At 60.1% G+C, this 18,908-nt stretch overlaps 1 protein-coding gene across 2 annotated transcripts in view; it reads right to left on the reverse strand.

The window, feature by feature from the left end:
• Positions 1 to 18,908, reverse strand: part of ACOT7 (acyl-CoA thioesterase 7) — a 69,646-nt gene that overhangs the window by 29,543 nt on the left and 21,195 nt on the right. For both annotated transcript variants that reach the window (XM_024554692.4, XM_024554693.4), the window contains exons 2-5: positions 14,834 to 14,951; positions 8,791 to 8,947; positions 3,849 to 3,940; positions 2,413 to 2,527 (exon numbers count right to left, since the gene is read on the reverse strand). In XM_024554692.4, the coding sequence (XP_024410460.3) occupies positions 2,413 to 2,527; positions 3,849 to 3,940; positions 8,791 to 8,947; positions 14,834 to 14,951 (482 nt within the window). The remainder of the gene's footprint in view (positions 1 to 2,412; positions 2,528 to 3,848; positions 3,941 to 8,790; positions 8,948 to 14,833; positions 14,952 to 18,908) is intronic.

Here is an 18,908-nt window from a genome sequence, read left to right on the forward strand (position 1 = left end):
AGACCCTGCCTGGGAGATCGGGTGGAGATGCACAGCCCAAGAAGACACGAAAGATGCCCCAAACGCCAGAGAAACCCCGCCAGCGCTGCCAGCCCCGAACTCCCCAATCTCAAAGACTGCCTCCCAGGCCTGTCCCTCCACCCTGTGTGGGGGCCAACGGCAACGAGGCCCCAAGGACCAGGGCTCCACCACATTGCTTTCCTTGGCTTTGTGACCCACTCTTAAGAGACAGGAAAGCAACTATTTTATAGCCTGAATGGGAACTAAAAGCCTCAAATTTGGCCCAAACTCAGACACTGCTTCGACAGCTGAGAGAGGTTTGCCCATGGACAAGCATGAAAGAATTTTTAAACTCCAAACAATGGGGAATTGCATGTAAAGGTCTTTTTTTATGTCAAATAACAACTTACTCAAAGGACGAACACTGTGAAGTAGCTGTGGTGACCTAGTCAAAGAGATGCCCCCCTGTCCTGTAGTGACGTCCTGAAATACCCAAGAAGCCATGGCTAATGACTGAATGGTCCTGCAGCACGCGCCAGCGAAGGCACCAACATTCCCATGGGAAGACACCACAGCCAGGCACCCGCATCCCCCCCTCCTTCCCTTGGTCGTGAACCCTGACTCCACAGTGGGAGGGGCTCTCCATCAAGTCCCAGACGTGGGAGCCTGCCTGCTTTTTCTCCTCTGGAAGTTACCCCCAAAGCTCCCTACTACAGATGGGGGGGCCACAACACCGAGAGGGTCTGAATCCCCACCACTGGGGTAGACACCCCCTAAAAGCACCCGGTTTGGATTTCACAGTAACCCCCTGCTGAGTTATGAACAAGAATTCTCAGGTTCAGCAGCTGCTGTGACCTTGACAGTGCCTGACCTTGAGCCTGCCATTTCCACATGATGTCAAGAACCCAAGTTGGGTCCTCAGGGCAGCAACATGTGAAGTTCAACACAGCCATAAGCAAAGAAAGAGCTCCCCTTTCCGTGTGTCCAGCTAAGGAAACCGAGGCACAGAGAGGCTGAACCCCCACTCAAGAGTCAGAGCCAGAGTTCTGACTCCAGAACCTACTTTCCTCCTGACCCCAGCCCCTGCACACACCCCTCCCTCCTGAGGACAAGAGCTGGCGGGAGCAGTATGATGGGGCCTGAGTGAGCCTATGACCAGCACCCGGCGCTCCGGTGGCCAGCCCAGAGCCCACCGGCCAGCAGGGATGGCAGGCCCCAGCTGACCCCAGGGAGGCGGAGCCCAGCCGCAGCTCAGTAACCAGGGCTTGGCTAACTTGCCAAGACCCCAATGTACTGGCAGGGGCCAGGCGTGGAGGTGGCACCGTTTCAAACCCAAGGGCTCAGCAGGGCTGACTCTGGTATAGACACAGTGGACCCCAGAACGGACGGCCCGTCAGGCGGCCAATGACCTGGACACAGTTCACAGACGGCCCTGGACCGAGGAGTTCGAGGCAGCTGTGTCTCTTCTGGTCAGAGGAAGAAAACCGTGAGGAGCACTGGGCTATAAGGAGCTGCCAGACTCCCTGAAACACCTGACGGATGAGGCTGGCCCCTCAGGGGTTGCCAGGCAACAGCCACAGATGGCTGAAATCTGGGTCTGGTTTTAAAAGGGACCGAGAGCTGCAGATCCAGGGGGTCTCTTGGGCAGGAGGTGGGTACGAAGGGCCTGGGAGGAGTCACCCTGCGGAACCCGGCCGGGAACAGGAACACTCTTTACAGGAGCCAGGCTGTCGCACGAGCCAGAGTCCTTCATGCACAGAAGGAATGTGTCACCGTGCACAGGAGCAGTGATGCACATTACTGGGGGGCCCACCACCCCCAGGGCTCACCATGTCCCACGGGTTTGGATGCCCAGAAGCCCTGACCTGAGCGTGTCTGCGCGCCAGGACCTTCTCTGTGAAGGACGGGGGCTGGGGCGGGGTGGAGAAAAGGCCTCTCTGGAGGAAAGCATCCCTTGCCCTACTGCTTGGATTGGACATTTTGTTAAAGCCGGACCTCCCTGGACTTGAAGGTGATGCCCGGGAAGGAAGGCTGTGCGCCCACACAGCTTTCTTGACAACGTGGAAAAGCTGCTGTCATTTGTCTGTTCCACGTGAGGCAGAAAGCGCACCAGGCCCGCTCCTGAGTAAACGTGGGGGAGAGCGAACGAAAGGCGGTCTCCGTGGACAGGAGCCCTCTGCCCAGCAGCGGAGCCCCAGCCGTGGGCACACGGGCACGCGGGCTTCCTGGTCAGGGCTCGGCTGAAGCCAGCTCCTCCAGGGACCCGCTGCGCCCTCCTGTCGTCCCAGGTGGCTGGGATCCTGGGCAGGGTCTGTGTGCCCACCAACCCCAGGAGAACGCTCACAAACTGGCCGCCTTTATCATCTGCCAGCAGATACCAGCCACCGGCCCTACAGGCACGCCAGCTTTTACCTGGGTTCGGGACAGGCTGGACGATGTCCCCGTTCCGCCACTTGGTCTCCATGCGCTCCAGCTTCTGGGCCTCATACCGCCTGCGGCCCTCCTCCTCCTGCTCCTGCCGGGCATACTGTGGGGGCAGACAGACACTCAGGGCTCCCGTTCCGGAACTGGACGACCCTGCTTCCGAGGGCACGTGGTGCGTATGAATGACAAAACCACAGAGAGGGGGAAAGTCTCAGGTCGCCCCACCCCTGCCCGAGAGTATATCCTCCCAGGAATTATGTTCACACCCATGTGGACATGAAAGTTCCATCACGCTGTTTGTGAAGTTTGAAAGTCACACAACTTCCCCCCCTTGCTGTATCAACATAACATAATTTACATGATGGGTCCATTCTAAAGGGCACATAGCTTGCTCCCAGTTTCTTTCCTATTAGACCGGTATCGTTCTGGCAATCTCAGCCACGCATTACCCCACACTCACCCCACCCCTTCCTAGGCCTCGTTCCTGGACACAGGATGCAGAACCCAGACCACACCTACGGTGCTCTCCCGAGACAGCAGGTCCCCAGAGTGCCCCCACGAACGTGCAGCCAAAGCTCAGACACCCCCCTCCAAGCTCTCCACGCAAAGATGTGTCTGTCAACAGCAAAACCAAACTGAGAGGGTGATGGAAAATTTAAAACAAAACTGGGAGAAACCAAGGGCAGAGGCTGAACCAGAACTGTCTTAACATCCGTTTCCTCTGGGGCCCAGAAGGACTGACAGGCAGTGGAGGCCTGGCTCTCAGCACGTGACCATCCGTGACAGAAACCCCCTTTAAAGTCCGAGGGCTCTCACACCTACTACCCATCCTCAGTCACCCCAGACAGGAAGAAGTACTCTGCACGCCCAGCAGGAAGTCTTGCTAGGCTACCACTCCAGCAGGAAGGAGGAGGGTCTTCTCCTCGCCTGGCAACCATTCAGCCAATGAGAGGCCACAACACTTTGGACTCCCAGTTCCCTCCAATGGACTCTCTGTTTACAACAGTTCCTCCGCATGTCCTCCTTCCTCTATAAAAGAGCCTGCCTCTCTCATGTTCTCTGGATTTGTGGGTGGTTCGCCATTAGACCTGCAAATCGCAGTTCTTTGTTGCTCCAGAACAAACCCGTTTTGCTGGAGAAATAAATGTCTGGCTGTTTGTTTAAGACCAACAGGCAGAAGGGCCTGTCACCTGCCTTTTCTCTGGTCAGAGAGTGTGACAAGGGCCCGAAGGGAGGAGGGGTCCTGGGGTCTGGGCCCGCCCCCACTCACATTCCCAGCCTGAATCAAACCTGCACTGAGACCCCAGACAGGGAAGGCCCTTCCCCGGCCCCTGCTGTTATGCCCTGGGACACCGCCCCCATCACAAGAGTGACCACGCTTCTGCCATCTGCCCCCAGTGAGAAATGGAAAGGGGCCTCCTTACCACAAATGGAGGCACCTCCAGGACCTTGTCCACATTCTTCAGTGACAAGGGCACGTACCACAGGGTGGCCTTATTGGTCAGCTTTTTGGTACCTTCAGACAAGAAAACCACATGAGCGAAGGCCTAGGGAGAGGGCAGGGGCACCAGGAACCTGATGGGTGGGCTGAAACCAGGGGTCAGGTCCCACCCGTGACCCCCAAGGCCTTCTTTAGCACTGAGGTGCAAACACGCCCCGCCCCCCCCCAGCTAGGGGACCTCCCGCAGAGCTGCCACTCCCCAGAGGCTGCTGGAAAGACTTCAGATCACCTGGCTTAAGCCTGGGGGGTGGGCGCCCCAGGCCTGTTGGCTTTCTAGCACTTGCTAATGTGGAGGCCTCACACCTGGAGGCCCTGAAAACTGGCATGCCCGTCTTCACAGGTGTTCGAACAGAAGGGAAGTTTGGCCATTAACACACGCCCGAAACCTCTGAGGGGCTGCCAGCTGGCAAGGATTTCTGTGGGGAGGGGGCACACCAGCCTGGGGAGCACCCCTTGTTCAGCTGCCTCCCAAGGAAGACGGAGACAAGCCAGAGAAGAGGGGACAAAGCCAGGGCTGTGCCAGGCTGAGCCAGGGTCTCCACCAACCGATCCAGCAGACGCTGACTTCAAACTCAAGAACACCCCACTGAGAAAGGCAAGGTCACGACACTGACAGACCCGCCCCCCTGCTAAGTGCTGGGAAGGCTCCTGCCAGATGGGGCTGGGAAAACAACAGCACACACAGTGGTGAGGCTGGGGTGGGGGGGGTGCGGGGGAGCCTGGGTTGTGGAGGCAGAGCCTAGAGGAGCAGCCCTGAGCAGCCCAGAAAAGGGGGCGCTGTGGGGTCACAGCCCAGAGCACAGCTGTTCAGTAGGCCCGACAAGGGTCATCTCTGCAACCCCAGGCACTTCACTTCCTCAGCGCTCTCCCCTTCAAGGCGGGAGGTGCCACCAGACGACTGGATTCGCTGCCTGGCTGACTCAGAACTCCAATCCAGAAGCTCCCAGGTGGAGTGCTGAGAGATGGGCTGTGGGCTGCTGACTTCCACTCTGGGCAGAATGACCAGAAAGAAAACCTTCCTTGGGGTACCGATCGGCCTCAGGGCAGAGTGGGCCTGTCCCATCTTCTGAGAAACCGGGGCCAGAAGAAATCTGTTGGCCTATACCCCTCACTTGTACAGGAGAAGCCGGATGCCCAGAGAGGTCAGTGGGATTGCCCAGGGTCACAGAGCAGCTGCTGCCACTCTGAGGACAGACCCAGGCCTCCCGGGCCCCAGTCATTTCAGGGAAGCATTTGCAAGCAGGTCTTTAAAAAATGCCCTCCTCAGCACGGAAGAGTCCCAGCAGAGGAGCACAATGAAACGGGGGAACGGAGGAGCACGGGAAGCGGGGAAGGCGGGGAGCAGCCCAGAGACCCCGAGGGTCCCTCCAGGAGCCCACTTCCCAGCAGTTCCTTCTGACCTGCCTTCCCAAGGAGGACTGGGCGCTGAAGCTCCCTCCCCGAAATGTAGTAGCCCCAGGACCAGGCCAAGCCCGAGGCCCACAGAGTCGCAGAGACGCATAGAGGGCAGGGGCGGCTCTGGTCCGACAGCGCCATGGGGACGATGGGCTCCCATGCTCGGGAACCAGAGGCCGGCACGGAAAATATTTTCACTGCACTTTGACTGAAAGTGAATCTGACAACTTGCTTTTGGGAATAAAGATTTCCAGTTTGACTCAGCTGGAGCCAGCCTGACAAGCTGGTTTCCATGGAAACCCTGAGTGGCCCTCCCCTAGACCTAAATGAGCACCATGAAGCAAATGAGGCAAAACATTCTAATTATACTTTCTCCATCGTTTAATAAAACCATCAAAAGGCAACTGCAGCATTAGAAACATCTATTTTAAAATCTGAAGAGCTCCCAGCTATTTTCTGGAGCAATTCGCAGCAACCACATCCCAGTTTGCTTAATATTTTGACAGTTGCCAGAGATGAATGAGTCGTCTCGAAGGCAAAGGTGTGCTGGTTGTCTGCCTGGGCTTGTTCAACCACCTCCTGACAGGCGACGCAGCCCGGATGGAAGGGGACACACAGGCCAGGGGACTCCTGCCTGGTGGGGCTGAGCAACACGCTTCCTGGGTCAGCCTTGACAGGCCAAGTGCCCCAACCCTGGCAGCCCCACCTGTCTGAGCTCACCCGCCCAGCCGGCCTGTGTTCCCTGAGGGCCACCAGGCCAGGCACTGCCTAGGCGTGGGGGGACCACAGTGGACAAGGCAGCCACAAGCCCTGCCCTCAGGGCTCCCATCCCAGGGGACGTATGGGCAGAAAGAGATGCATCAGGACAGGGAGGTCTTGAGAAACCCAGCGTCCCAGAATAAGAGGCACGTAAAGACCTAAACATGGGAAGACAGCAAGGGGGCGACAGAGACAGATGCACAGCGGGCAGGCGAGAGAGGGAGGCCAGAGAGGAGGGCAAGAAAGGGCACATCGGGCCCCAGGGGCAAGATGACCAAGACATGGAGAGAAGCCCCAGCTCCCAGGACCCTGGCCCATCTTGGGCAGCTGGGCAGGGCCGCTCTCTCCTCGCCTCGTCGGAGCCCAGCCTCTCATCCTCTGCACAAAGGCACGGCAATGCCTGCCCCTCCTAGCCGGTTCCCTCCTCAGGACAGCATTCTGGCCCAGGGGCCCATCTGCAGGAGGGGCAGGACCGAGAGCACGAGGCCCGAATGCTCACTGGCACGGGGCACAGGGCTGTCCTCTCGGCAGGTCCTCCCTCACGCCAACAGCCAGGGCAAGCGCCTCCTGCCTCTGGCCTCCCTGTCCCCAGCAGGCGGGCCCTTTAGAAAATGAGCATGTCATTCTCAACAGCTCCTTCTGGCGCTTCCCATCATTCTCAGGGCGGGAGCCCACACCCTCCTGACAACCGCCTGCGTTCGTCCACTTCTCAATTACCGAGTCTGTGTCCACTACAGGCCAAGCGGCCAGGGAGAGGGGGACACGGCTCTCTCTCTCAGGAGTTCATGACCCCAGTGGGGCTTCTGCGGCTCAGCACCCCGGCCAGGCCTCTGGGGCTGGCTCTCCCTTCCAGGCAGGACCGTGCTGTGCACTGCACTGTGGGGTGTGCGGCAGTGTCCCTGGCCTCCACCCATCGGAGGAGAGTGTCTCTGCCCAAAACTGGGACCAGAGAGATGTCCCCTTGAGAAGCGCCACGCTGGGGGTTGAGTCAGGGCCCCAGGCGTGCCTATGATGCAGCCTGAGCACGCCGCCTGAGACACGCACAGTGCCGGTGTACAGAGGTGATGCGGGCGTGGGCGCCCAGCCCAAGCCTGTGAGCCAAGACACCGCCACCTGGAAACACAGCCGTGTCCTCGAGGGAGCAGGTGCATGAGGCAATGGTGAGCCCTGGTTCTGAGGAGCGGGGGCCTCCCCGATGGTCCCCCACCTGTCCTATGCCTTCTGGCACATTCTCTTCAAAAGGCAGCCCCTAGCCGACGATGCAACAATGGACCCACTCATTCCCTCATCCCACGGTGCGGTAGCCACTCTGACCCTGGGGGCCTAGTGAGGTGCGCTCTTCCTCCCCTTTCCTGAGGGCCTGATAGGACACGGCACAGAGGACGGGGGGTGAGGCTGCTGAGAGCCCAGGAAGCCCTCTCTGCCAGCCCCCCACCCCTGCCCTGCTCTTCCCCATTTGCACTCCACTCATGGGGTTATGGGGGTTCCGCACACCAGGAGGGGGTGTTCCGCTCACATGACAGAAAGGGGGATGCCAGGAATCTGTAAAGCAGGCACCACCCCGTCTTGGGAAGCCTCTTACTCCCTGACACTGGAAAAGCACAGTGATGAAACAATGCTACTGGAATGGCTACCCATGAGAGAGTGCGAGGGCCCAGGGGGGCAGGGAGCACAGCCACTTCCCTCCTGGGGGCATGACAGGGACCCCAAGCCACCATGTGGAAAGACAGTGCCTGGGTACCCCTTTCTGTGCCACAGCCTGAGACCCACATCAAAAGGTCCCTTTGATGCCAGAGCCACCTGCCTGCCACATACAGGGCTTGGGCCACAGGTGGGCCACTGGGCACAGGTGCATGGATTGCTGCCCCACCCAGGCCCTGGCTTAGTCAAGGGTTCGCTGTGTTCCAGGTAGCCGGGCCCGCTGAGGCGGCCAGGTATTCCAGGCGGACAGCAGTGCCCCTGGCCCACAGGGGAGAAGCCTGGAGCCCCTCACAGAGCTCCAGCACAGCACTCTGCAGGCAGCCTCGGCCAAGGAGGGGCGTTGGCAGGGGTGCAGGGCCTGGGCAGCTCCTTCAGAGCCAGGGAAGACTGAACTGTGCCTGGGGCGGGTGTCCTGGGGGGGATGAGCAGCCAGGGGACCAAGGGGCCTGCCTTCCTCAGCAGCAGCCCCGTTATAAAAAGGAGCCAGTGCCAGTACGGACTAGAACCAAAGCCACACTCCCCTGTGGTGCCCAAGGGGAGGATGAAAAGGGGTTTCCATGGTTACCACGCCAAGGAAGAGAACATTCAGATCAAACCAGAGTCAAAGGTTTGCCTGGTGAGCTTTAGCCTAAACCTGGTCTCCAGGCAGGGGAGCAGGGAAGGGAAAGAGGTGCAGAGAGGGGGTGGGTGGGAGGAAGGCAGCAGAGGGACTGAGCCAGAGGGCACCCCCAGCCCCTCCCACCCTTCTGCCCCAGGCGGGGTGCACAGGGCTCACACAGTGGGGACCAGAGCAGCAGGCCAGGGCTCTGGGTGCCCAACCTGGGGCTCACTGCTTAAGCCATCAGTGCCCATCCCCCTCCTCCGCAAGCGCACCAGCTCACAGATGGAGGTGGGGTCTAGGGAGGTTGTTCTCAGACAGCGTCAGCGTGGGGACCACCCCTTGACGGAGGCTGAGTCCACCCTCCGTCGGTCACCGTTGCTCCCACCTGAGCCAGGAGGTGCAGTGGTACCTGTGAGGATGTTCTCGGACATCACGTTGACCTGGACCTCCACCGAGTGCTTGGAGGTGTAGGTGATCTCAGCGCTGACGTGTGCCACCTCCCCGATGCACACGGGCGACAGGAAGTCGGTGCGCTCCACCCGGGCCAGGGCAGCCACGCAGCGCTCCTGCAAAGACAGGCGCAGGTCAGCCGGGCCGGCGCACCCCAGCCCGGAAATGCTCCCCCAAACCGGGGCGGTTTTTTCCACACTCTCCTAAAGTGGCTACCAGAGTGCAGGAGGTGCAGGCACGCCCCAGGAGGACCCTTCCGAGATCGCGCCAGCCACGCTGAGTGGGGGGCCTGCAGGTGGCTTTTTCCCCTTACCCAGCTTTTCTACCAGAGACATGCCTTGCCTGCGTGAGGAAAAGCGGGATGCACACTGTTCCGTGGAAAATCAGAGCACTGCGGATGGGTAGCCAGAGGAGAGAGAAGAGAACCACTCCACCCCCCAAAGATAACCTCGGTTTCTACACCGGGGTCTCCCTTTCCAGGCTCTTCCCCGGAGAACATGGGTTTCGCCGGACCGTTTGCTCCTTCACCTTCTTCCCCGTTTTGCAGGTTTAGTCCTTAAGTAGTTGTGGAAGAGCTAGATTTACACTTTCACAGCCTGCTTTTTTCACTCAATAGGAAGAAAAATAACCTGCCCGTGTTATGACAGGCTCTTAGCGATCGCTGTTCTTTTAGTTAAATTTTCTTTATATTTCACCCAGGCAGCCCATCTCATGACTCAAAATTCAAAAGGGACCCAAGGGCCCAGGTCTGCCTCTGGTCACTGGTCCCAGCCACCCAAGACGGGCTGGGTAACCAAGGGCACAGCCAGGGAAGACGCGACCCTGGGGTTACAGCCACAGGGCCTCTGCCATCACAGGGGAGAAGCCCACCGCCCTGTGTGGGAACGCGAGGGCTTATTCACTCCTCTTCATGAGTGGGCAACGCTCCGTTGAGTGGAATATTCTGTCATTAGAGATCTGGATCAATCCCAATTGTGTGTGATAACTAATTCTGTGATGGGCGTTGTTTTCAGTGCTGGGGACTGTCTCCTGGGTGGAGAGGGCACATCCCGTGACCTCCATTCCCAGAGAAGTTCCCAACGGGCCAGCGGCGCCAACCACACCTTCCGCCTGTGCTGAGGGATGTGGGGACACCTCATGTTTGAGCAGAGGGACGGGGCCTGCCTGGGGGGCGCAGAGCAGGAAATGGTGGTCAGGCCCTGCGCCTTTGCCCCGGCTGGAGTCACGAGGCCTGCAGGCGACTGTCAGTTCGAGCCCCACCGTCAGCTGCCTGTGGCCACCAGGCACCAGCAGCCCACAGCTCTGCGCCTGCAGGAGAACTGCCCTGGCGCCTAGCAAACGGGCCGGTTCTCGGCCCACCCCCAGCCCACAGGGCTTCCCGGGCCACTCTCAGGCACGCAAGGTCATGGGCTCGGTGACAGGCTCTGCTCCTGTAAATGGCCCAGAGCCAGGTCTCAGGACACAGAGGTCAGGGCAACTGCTCCTCCGCTCCCCCGGCACACACGCGCAAACACAAGTCACCCACTCAGAGCCCCAGGAGGGATTGTGGGGGAGATATTTGAAGTGCATTTACGTGGCTACAGCACCACCCACTGGTAGAAAGCTGGAAAGACAGCTCAGTGGAGCGGCCAGGAACAAGGGACCAGCCTCCAGGCTGCTTCCCAGATTCTCCAAGCTCTACTCGCAGGAGCCAAGCCAGAAGGAAACCAGGGGTCTTTACTGGAGAGCAGCTAAATTGGGGAATGCATATGCCCCCCCACAGGGATCAGAGGCATCAATACCTTTAATGCAAACAGCTGGTCTCAGGTAGAGACGCGTCTGAGCCCTGGTCTGAGCCTCTTCACTGAGACAAAGGCACCATCCTTCACCCGAGGCATTTATGGAGCCAGGCACTGTGCTCGGCACTGGCCCTGGGGGAGGAGGTCAGCGTGGCTGCCCTCTGGCTGGAGAGGATGGATGGTAAATAACAGGGCGATGCCATGTGGTGGTGGGTGCTCTGAGGGGGTGGTGTGGTTGGGGCAGGGGAGGCTTCAGAGGCTGGTAGTCTTTCTAGAGAGGGCACATTGGAGCTGAGAATGCACGGGGGCGCGGGCACCCCATGCAGCACGGAGAGCGGGCAGACCCCCACAGGGAGCAGCAGGCCAGGCTTGGGGTAGAGGGCCCAGCAGGGGACTCAGAGCAGGTGTTCAGTCTGCACATTTCGGAGTGGCGTGATTTTGCAGGGAAGGGCACTAGTGTTCCTTCTGCAACCTAGGACACGCGTGGAGTGGCTTGAGGCAGGGGACACAGACAGCTCTCAGCACTGCCCCGAGAACACTCTTAATACAGCCCTGTCCCGAGCATTCGGGCGGGCACAGGGACACCTGGGGCTGCCTTGCACCTGCCCTTCCCAGTGGGAAGGCCACTTAGAAACATTGAGTTTGGTCCTCTCCTGCCTTAAAGTACTGCCAGCAAGAGCTGCTGCTTAGTGGGCAGCCACTCAGGAGTCTTACCACCCTCTCACATGGTTATCACATGACCTGTGACACCGTGCTTGCTAGTTTGCAGGCGAGGGGGCCTGAGAGGTGGCTGGGCTCCTGCTGAATCCGCGTCCGGCCGAGGTGCAGACCAGGACCCAGGGCGGCTCTAACTTGACTGTGAGCTGCTATTTCCCAGGACCTAGCCTGGTGCAGGGCCCACCCCCAGTGCATTCCATAAAGACTGGTATCATCGAAAATTCAAAATGTGGACTGATGGATAAGGCTCACCTTGGAGATACACTGGGTTTCGTCTTAGACCACCGCAATACAGCGAGTGCTTAACCCTTTTGCTGGTCTTGCCTTCAATTTGCAAAAACACATTTGTAAAGTACAGTAAAGCAACTGCCTGTAGGTGCACCTGCTCCAAGCATCCAAGCATCTCTGGCCCCCTGGGCCCTGTTTGTGCCCTGTAACTCTGCTTTCTGGAATGGGGGGTGGGGAACAGGGGGGGCAGCCCGCACCCTAGGAAGCGGCCATGAGCAGCCCAATTAGCCTTCTACCCAAAGAAGCCCCCTCTTCCCTGCTCCCAAAGCTGACCGACATCACATTGCCTGGGGGGCAGAGATTCCTGTAAACCACGGGCTTGAGCCAGGACAGCAGTTTTAAAATCAAAGCTGGAAACAACAGCGCTGGGCTCTGGGCTCAAATCCTAAGTCTTCTGCTTGCCAGCTCCTGGCCTCAGACAGAGGCTTCCCTGCTCCATGTCTCAATCTCTTCGTGAAATATAGGTAACAGGTGAGCATGGAGGGGAGAGGAGTGGGTCTTCTCTCACAGAAGTACGGGATCGGGGCAGTGAGTGGCTGGCTCTTGCTACTGTGATTCCATGAGTGCACCGGCCCTGCGCCCACCCAGGCCGCCCTCGCCAGTGCCAGCCCAGAGGAGGCAGCTCTGCATGACCTTTGGAAAGCCAGCCCAGGGAGAGGGATGACAGCACTTAGGGTGGTCACTGGCTTATTTAAGGAAGCTCTGGCTCTGGCTGGTGTGGCTCAGGGGACTGAGCACCGGCCTGCGAATCTAAGGGTCGCCGGTTCCATTCCCAGTCAGGGCACATGCCTGGGTTGTGGGCCAGGTCCCCAGTGGGGGCACGTGAGATATAACCACACACTGATGTTTCTCTCTCTCTCTTTCTCTCTCCCTTCTCCTCTCTAAAAAATGAATAAATAAAATCTTAAAAAAAAAAAAAAGGAAGCTCTGCATTGGGTGGCCATTCAAGGCCTCACCTCCAGCAATCAGCAGATGGCTACGGGGGCCACTACGTGCCAGGCCTGGGTGCAGCCGCTGGGCACCCAGCAGGGGACTGATGGGCGGGAGTCGCTGCCCTCATGGGCTTGCACTCTAGTCGGGGGAGTGGCCCAAAGATGAAAGAGCCAAAGGCACAGCGTGTGTGGCGCCAGTGTGGTAGGGAGCCACAGCGGGAGAGGGGTGGCACCCGGGCGCCAGGAAGGCCCGTGTGGAGGTCATGTTTGTGCAGAGACTGGAAGGAAGTGAGAGTATCTGGGCTGGGAAGAGCGGCCCAGGCAGAGGGAAGACTGTGCAAAGGCCCTAGGGCAGGAGAGCCAGTGTGGCCTCTGGGGACGGCCGGGCAAGGCAGGGACAGGGCCTCGAGTGGATTCCGGTTTTACTCTCTGTGGGGTGGGAGCCACTCGGAGTGACGGGCTCTCTCTGACTGCACTGGAGAACAGGCAGGTGGGCAGTGACGATCAGGAGGCTGGGAGGAGGCTGGGTGGTTGCTCAGGTGAGCTGTACAATGGTTGGTGTGTAATGCGCAGATGTGGAAATATCCAGTGGGTGGAGCCAGCAGGGTTGGCAGCCAGTGTCTACGGGGGAGAGGTAACAGAAAGAGGCTGAAGCTTTTGAGCCCCAGCAACTGGAGGCCACACAGGTGATTGATTCATCGGGAGGGAGGGGGTGCCAGGCGGAGCTGCCTGGGGATGGGCCCGGAGGGTGTTTTGGGCCCATCAAGGTCAAGGGGCTGATTAAGCATCCAGGTGAAGCTGGGCCTGGAGACAGAACCTCACAGGTGAACATATAGGGTTAAAGCCCCAGGGGAGTGTGGTTGTGGGTGTCCTCGGCCCCACCCACAACCCCTGCAAAGCCCCTCAGAGGCCTGCACCCAGCCACCCGGAGCTACCTAGGGCTCATAGCCTCTGCTGAGCGTGGGATTTGCAGATTACTACCATGGGACCCGCAGCCCAGAGGCATCATCAAGCCAACGCGTCAAAACTGCCCCTCTTATACCCCCAGGCTCACTCCAGGGAAGAAGCGAGGAAGAGCCAGACCTCAGAGCATGGGGTCAAGGCCTGGTTCCCTGCCCAGACCGACCACCTGCCTCCCCGTGCAGCTTTAGGAAAGTATTCAACCTCTTCACCCTCTCTGTGCCTCAGTTTCCTCATTTGTGCAAGGGGGACAGTAAAAATAACCTGTGCCTCTCAGGAGTGTCCTGGGGACCACATGACAGCACCTCCCACTGGCCTCCTCCACCCTCACTCCTAGACCTGGGCGTTTCCCTCCCAAGGCCTTTAGTCTGGCCTGCCAGCCCCTCACTCAGGCCCGTCCTCCCGATGGCCACCAGAGGGCGCACTCCACAAGTGACCAGGCTGCCCCAGAATCCCAAAGACACAAGGATAAAAGCAAACTCCTAGCCAGACTGGGGAGCTGGGACTTCACGGACTAGGTCCATCCCTGCCTGAGCTGAGTTCCCCCAGGCCATGCCCACCCACACACAATCTTACAGGCACATGAGTGTGTGCACACACGCACACCCCCCAGCACAGCCGCTGGACAAGGCCAGCACTGGACCTTCCTTTCCCCAGCACAGCCGGTGGCTGCCCAGGGCCTCAGGCACACAGAGCCACGTGCTTCCTGCCGGCCCCACGTGGCAGCCGTGGTACAAGACAGGCACCCCCAGCACCCAAGAGTGGAGATATCCGGTCCCAGAGGGCCGGGGCGTGGCAGGTGAGGGGCATGCCCAAGCTGCCCTGAAGTCCTAAGACCAGAGCCCTGTGTTCGTCCCTGAGCAGGGGGGTGGGAGGGCTTCACAGGCCCCCAGGGGTCAGGCAGGGCAGGGAGGGCGTCAGACCAGGGCAATCTGACGTCCACAACAAACTGCCCCCTGCACGGCCATGACTGTGAAGTCCAGACTCCGGGAAGATTCTAGAAATCAAGACTCTTCCCAGAAGAGGGGGAGGTGCTTAAAGGTGGCTCTTGGCAGGCTCTCAGCTTAGTCTCTGTTGGTCCCTACCCCTCCCTCCTTGCTGAGCCCCAAACCAAACAGCATTGCAAAGGGTCCTACCCAGGGCTGATTGGGCTGAAGCTTCCGGAAGCCCCCAAGCCCGGGAATGGGGGAGAGGGCAGCTCCTCCACACAAACTCCTTTCCTAACCCGACAGCAGCGCGGCGCCGCACACCCGAGGACTCCAGGTCCCCTGGAACCGGGACCGGAACCCCCGCACTGCACCCGGGCCGGGTGCGCCCCGACGCCTACCCCGTTCTGGCTGTTGCAGTGCCGAGTGCTGATGATGGCCCCCGCCTCCTCGATCATCTTCAGGATGGTCCCTCCGTGCACATTGCCGGCCACGTTGGCATCGTCTGGCCGCATGATCCTGGGCAGAGGAGAGACAAGAAGCAGGATGACACCTCTGGGAAGGATGTCACTCGTGAACAGGAACAACCTAGGGAGAGGACAAGGTCCCCTAAAGGGACCAGCGGTCCTCAGAGAAGAACTGTTCAGGTGTCGGTTCTGGGTGGGGCGCAATCCGACAAGGGGCTGCAGGGTCCTGTTTCCATGCGAGAGAGGGTCTCTTTCCCCCAGAACCCAGACTGGGAGGTGTGAGAGCGAGACATTGGCACCACTGCGGGGTCCCAGCGCGCCCGCCTCTCCACGTGCCCAACAGCCAGCAGAGGTGAGGGAGCACGAGGACACAGGCCGCGGCCCCTTGCAAGGGGAGCAAACCCTGGGGCCGGCACCACTGTTGGGTGCCCTAGAGGAGCGGCTGTTCTGGGAGCTAGAGCTGCCTCACAGTGCGGAGACCTGTGGGAGGTGGACACTGCTCACCAGTGGCCCCAGCGTGCTGAGCTCCTCATGAGTACCCAAGAGTGCCAATTCCCTGGGACTGAGGGCCAGGAGCTCTCAAGGTCAAGGAGAACTGAACTGCCACCTATTTTCCCCTGAGAGGAAAAACCATGCCCTTGCCGTGGGCAGCCAGTGATGGGGAGGCTCCCTGAAATCTCTGGAACCCCAACCAGCCATTGTGGGGCTCCTACCGTGCAGGGGGAGGGCTACGAGCACATGCTCAGCAGCCACCTTCAGGCCACCCAGCCTGCTCTGGCCCCTGGGGCATGCCCTCTGCCACCCTCAGGGCGGGGCCCTGCTCCACTCAGCAGCGGGAGGCAGTCAAGCTGGGAGACCTTGGGCAAGCTGCCCAAACTCTCTTTCCTCCACATCCTTGTCTGTAAAGCAGGCCCAATAGAACCGCCCGTGTGTCCTCGGGAGGGCCGGGGGCTCAGTCACACCAGGTCGCTGCTCAACAGCAGGCCTGGAGCACGGCCGGCAAACACATGCTGACCAGCCCTAACCTTCCTTTTCCCCTTTCCTAAGAATTTAGCCACCCTACTGCACGAAGGGGCAGGGAGACACGCTCCTCTCAGAAATGAGCAGCGACATCCAGGTGACTGACAGCTGCTGGTATCTGTCGCCCGTGCCCAAATGTCACCCCTTCACCCTGGGAAAGACTTGGCTGAGAAAATCGCAGCCCACTCAGGCGCCCGGCTCCTTGCCCTGCCCCCTGGCTCTGGGCAGCAGCAGCTGGAGACGGGCCAGGGCACCGGAGAGATGCTTTGCTTGGCCTCTCAAACGTTCATGTACAAGTATTTTTGAATCTACGGATGGAAGACTTAATGTGAGACCTAAAACCATGAAGCCGCGAGAAGGAAACACTACGGCGAGCTCCTTGACCCCAGCACTGGCGATGATTTCTTTAGATCTGACACCGAGAAACAAAAGCGACAGAAGCAAAAATAAACAAGGGGGACGACCTCAAACTGAAAGCTTCTGCACAGCAGAGGCGACCGTCGGCGAAACGAAAGGGCACCTGCAGCACGGGAGGGCGCGTCTGCACACCGTGTACCTGGTAAGTGGTTAATATCCGAAGTATATAAAGAGCTCAACCCACCCCCCAGACAATCCAATTTAAAATGGGCAGAGACACTGACAGGGTCAGGCCAGTTTCCCGGCCCCCCAGACTGCTCATGACCCCGTCAGGCTGGTTTCCCAGCCTGCTGGCCTGCCCATGACTCAGGCATCCCGACTCACTGGACAGCCCTCGGCTCCACCCAAACTCTCCCCCACCACACACAATAGATATCTGGCTCCAGCCACAACGGCTGGTGGTCAGACCGACCCTCTTGTACCTGGGAGCAGCCCGGCCCTTTACCTGACCCATTGTCCCAGCTCATATCCTGGAACTCTGAGGCACTGGCCCAGAAAAGCAAGGGACTAACCCCTCCCCTCCCCCCACCCCCACATCCTCACTTTCTCTTTTAAATACCCCACTCCTGCCTCCCCCGGGGCTGCCCTCGGTCCAGATTCAGCCTGCTGGTAAGCGCAACATCAAATAAAGGCACTTGGGGCTTGCTCCTCCCCCAGAGGCAGCAGTGGGCAGCATGGGCAGGCGAGCCCCACAGGGCCCTGGTGGGCATGATGGCAGCTCCACGGGAGACTGGCCCTGCCCACCCCCCACCCCCCAGCTCCCGCAGCGCAGGGCCAGCTCCTCTGCTCCTGACGCTCAGTGGGAATGTCAGCGCCTGCCGCACTGAACCGCTGCCTCGCAGTTCCATGGTGACGAGGGGCGGGGGGCCTTGCTTCTCTGCCAGTGGAATCAAAAGCATCCATCTGAGGCAGAAGGTGGCAGCAGCAAGCACAGCCAGGTTTCCGTGACAGGGGCGTCCCTTTGGCTTCCGCCTGTGCCCAAAGCTGGGCAGAAGCCCTGGGCCTGCAGCCAAGGTCCAGGCGGGCTCTCCCAGATGGTGGGGGAAGCTCTCAGGTCCTATCCCTGTAGACTTAGCCTCAAATCCGAGAGGCAACAGCAGACCCTTCCTCTCTCCCAGGCAGCTGCAGGGGGTGCCTTGGTAGGGGTACCCAAGAGGCAGGACCTGAACTTGGCTCTGACGTGCAGGTGGGAGGAGGGGCAGGGGCTGCCATTCCTGGCCGGAAAGGAGCTGCAGGACCAGAGGTTCCCAGCAGATGGACAGCCTTGACCTCAGGGTCTGGAAGGCCAGGGTCAGGCACATAGGGACACTCACCTCTCTACAAGGGACCCCAGGGGAAGGCGGCAATGCTCTTCCCCTCTAATGTGCTGTTCAGGAAGGTTCCGGCAAAGTCCCTTCAACCCCCCAGACCTCACCACATGCCCCAGAAGAGACAGGGGTGCGAGATGTGGCTGGGCAGGAAAAAGCCCCAGGGGTCTCCCGAGGCCCCAGGGCAGGACATGGGCAGGGCTGAGGGGAAGCTTCCTTTGCCCGCCAAGCAGCACCCACTGTTCCTGGGGACGCAGGGCTCTCGGCTGCGGCAGGAAGCTCAGCACAACCGCAGAAAGCCCACTGGCGTGACAAAGGGAAGCGCCAGGGCAGCAAGACCAGAAAGAAAAGCGGCTGCTGTCCCGGGGCTCGGGCCGGTGGGGGAGTGCCGAGCCTTGCTGCCTGCTCTGCTGAGGACCCGAGATCAGACCCCACCGGGAGCCCAGGTGGTCACCTGAGGCTGGACTTCCTGCCCAGGCTTCAGTTAACCACCTAAAGTCCAGGGCCCGCCAGAAGTGGGCCAGGCACGGGTGCCCCTGGCTGCATGAAGCCAGCCACCTGGCTGGACACAGGGCCGCCTCCCCTCCACCCCCAGCCCCTTCAAAATGCCCCCACACAGACCACCTGCCACAGTGGCCCCCACACAAGGGGCCCATGACCGGAGGTCCAACTCGACTGGGAAGCCATGGCGGACAAAACAGCCCAGGTCCAGAGAGGCGAGGGGGCAGGCTCCCGCCCCACCAACCCCATCGCCACGTCCTGCTGTGCCGGGTCCAGTGCAGAGGCCCCGGGCCTGCCCGGCCACCCAATCTAACCAGGAAGAGGCTGTCTGCCCACTTGAAGAATCCAAAGCCAGTGGTCACAGAAACCTCAATTTGTAAATAATTACAAGGAACAGGGAAATCTACAAGCCTTCTGTTGCCTGTGCCCTGACAGCAAGAAGTCCCAGGGGCCAGCAGCAGCCCTGAGCCCCTGCGAGCCCGGGGGGGAAGGCCCCGCCCTCACAGTCTCTCTGAAGGGTCTCGGCCCAGGCCAGCCCCACGCCTGGACCTGCACTGAAAGCCTTCCCCCGCCTCCACCTCGCCTGGCCTCCGGAAAGGCTCACAGTGACAGATACCATCACCTGCTCAGCCCCTGCCTCCTGCTCAAGGGACTGTGCCCCAGGCCACCTCCCCGAGCTCTAGGGGCGGGTGACGCAGCACCGGCACTGCTCCCCACTCAGGTGTGCGGGCTGCTCCCTATCCCAGGGAGGCCTGCTCATCTCC

Source organism: Desmodus rotundus, chromosome 3, assembly GCF_022682495.2.
Source record: "Desmodus rotundus isolate HL8 chromosome 3, HLdesRot8A.1, whole genome shotgun sequence".
In the NCBI taxonomy this organism is placed as follows: Eukaryota; Metazoa; Chordata; class Mammalia; order Chiroptera; family Phyllostomidae; genus Desmodus; species Desmodus rotundus.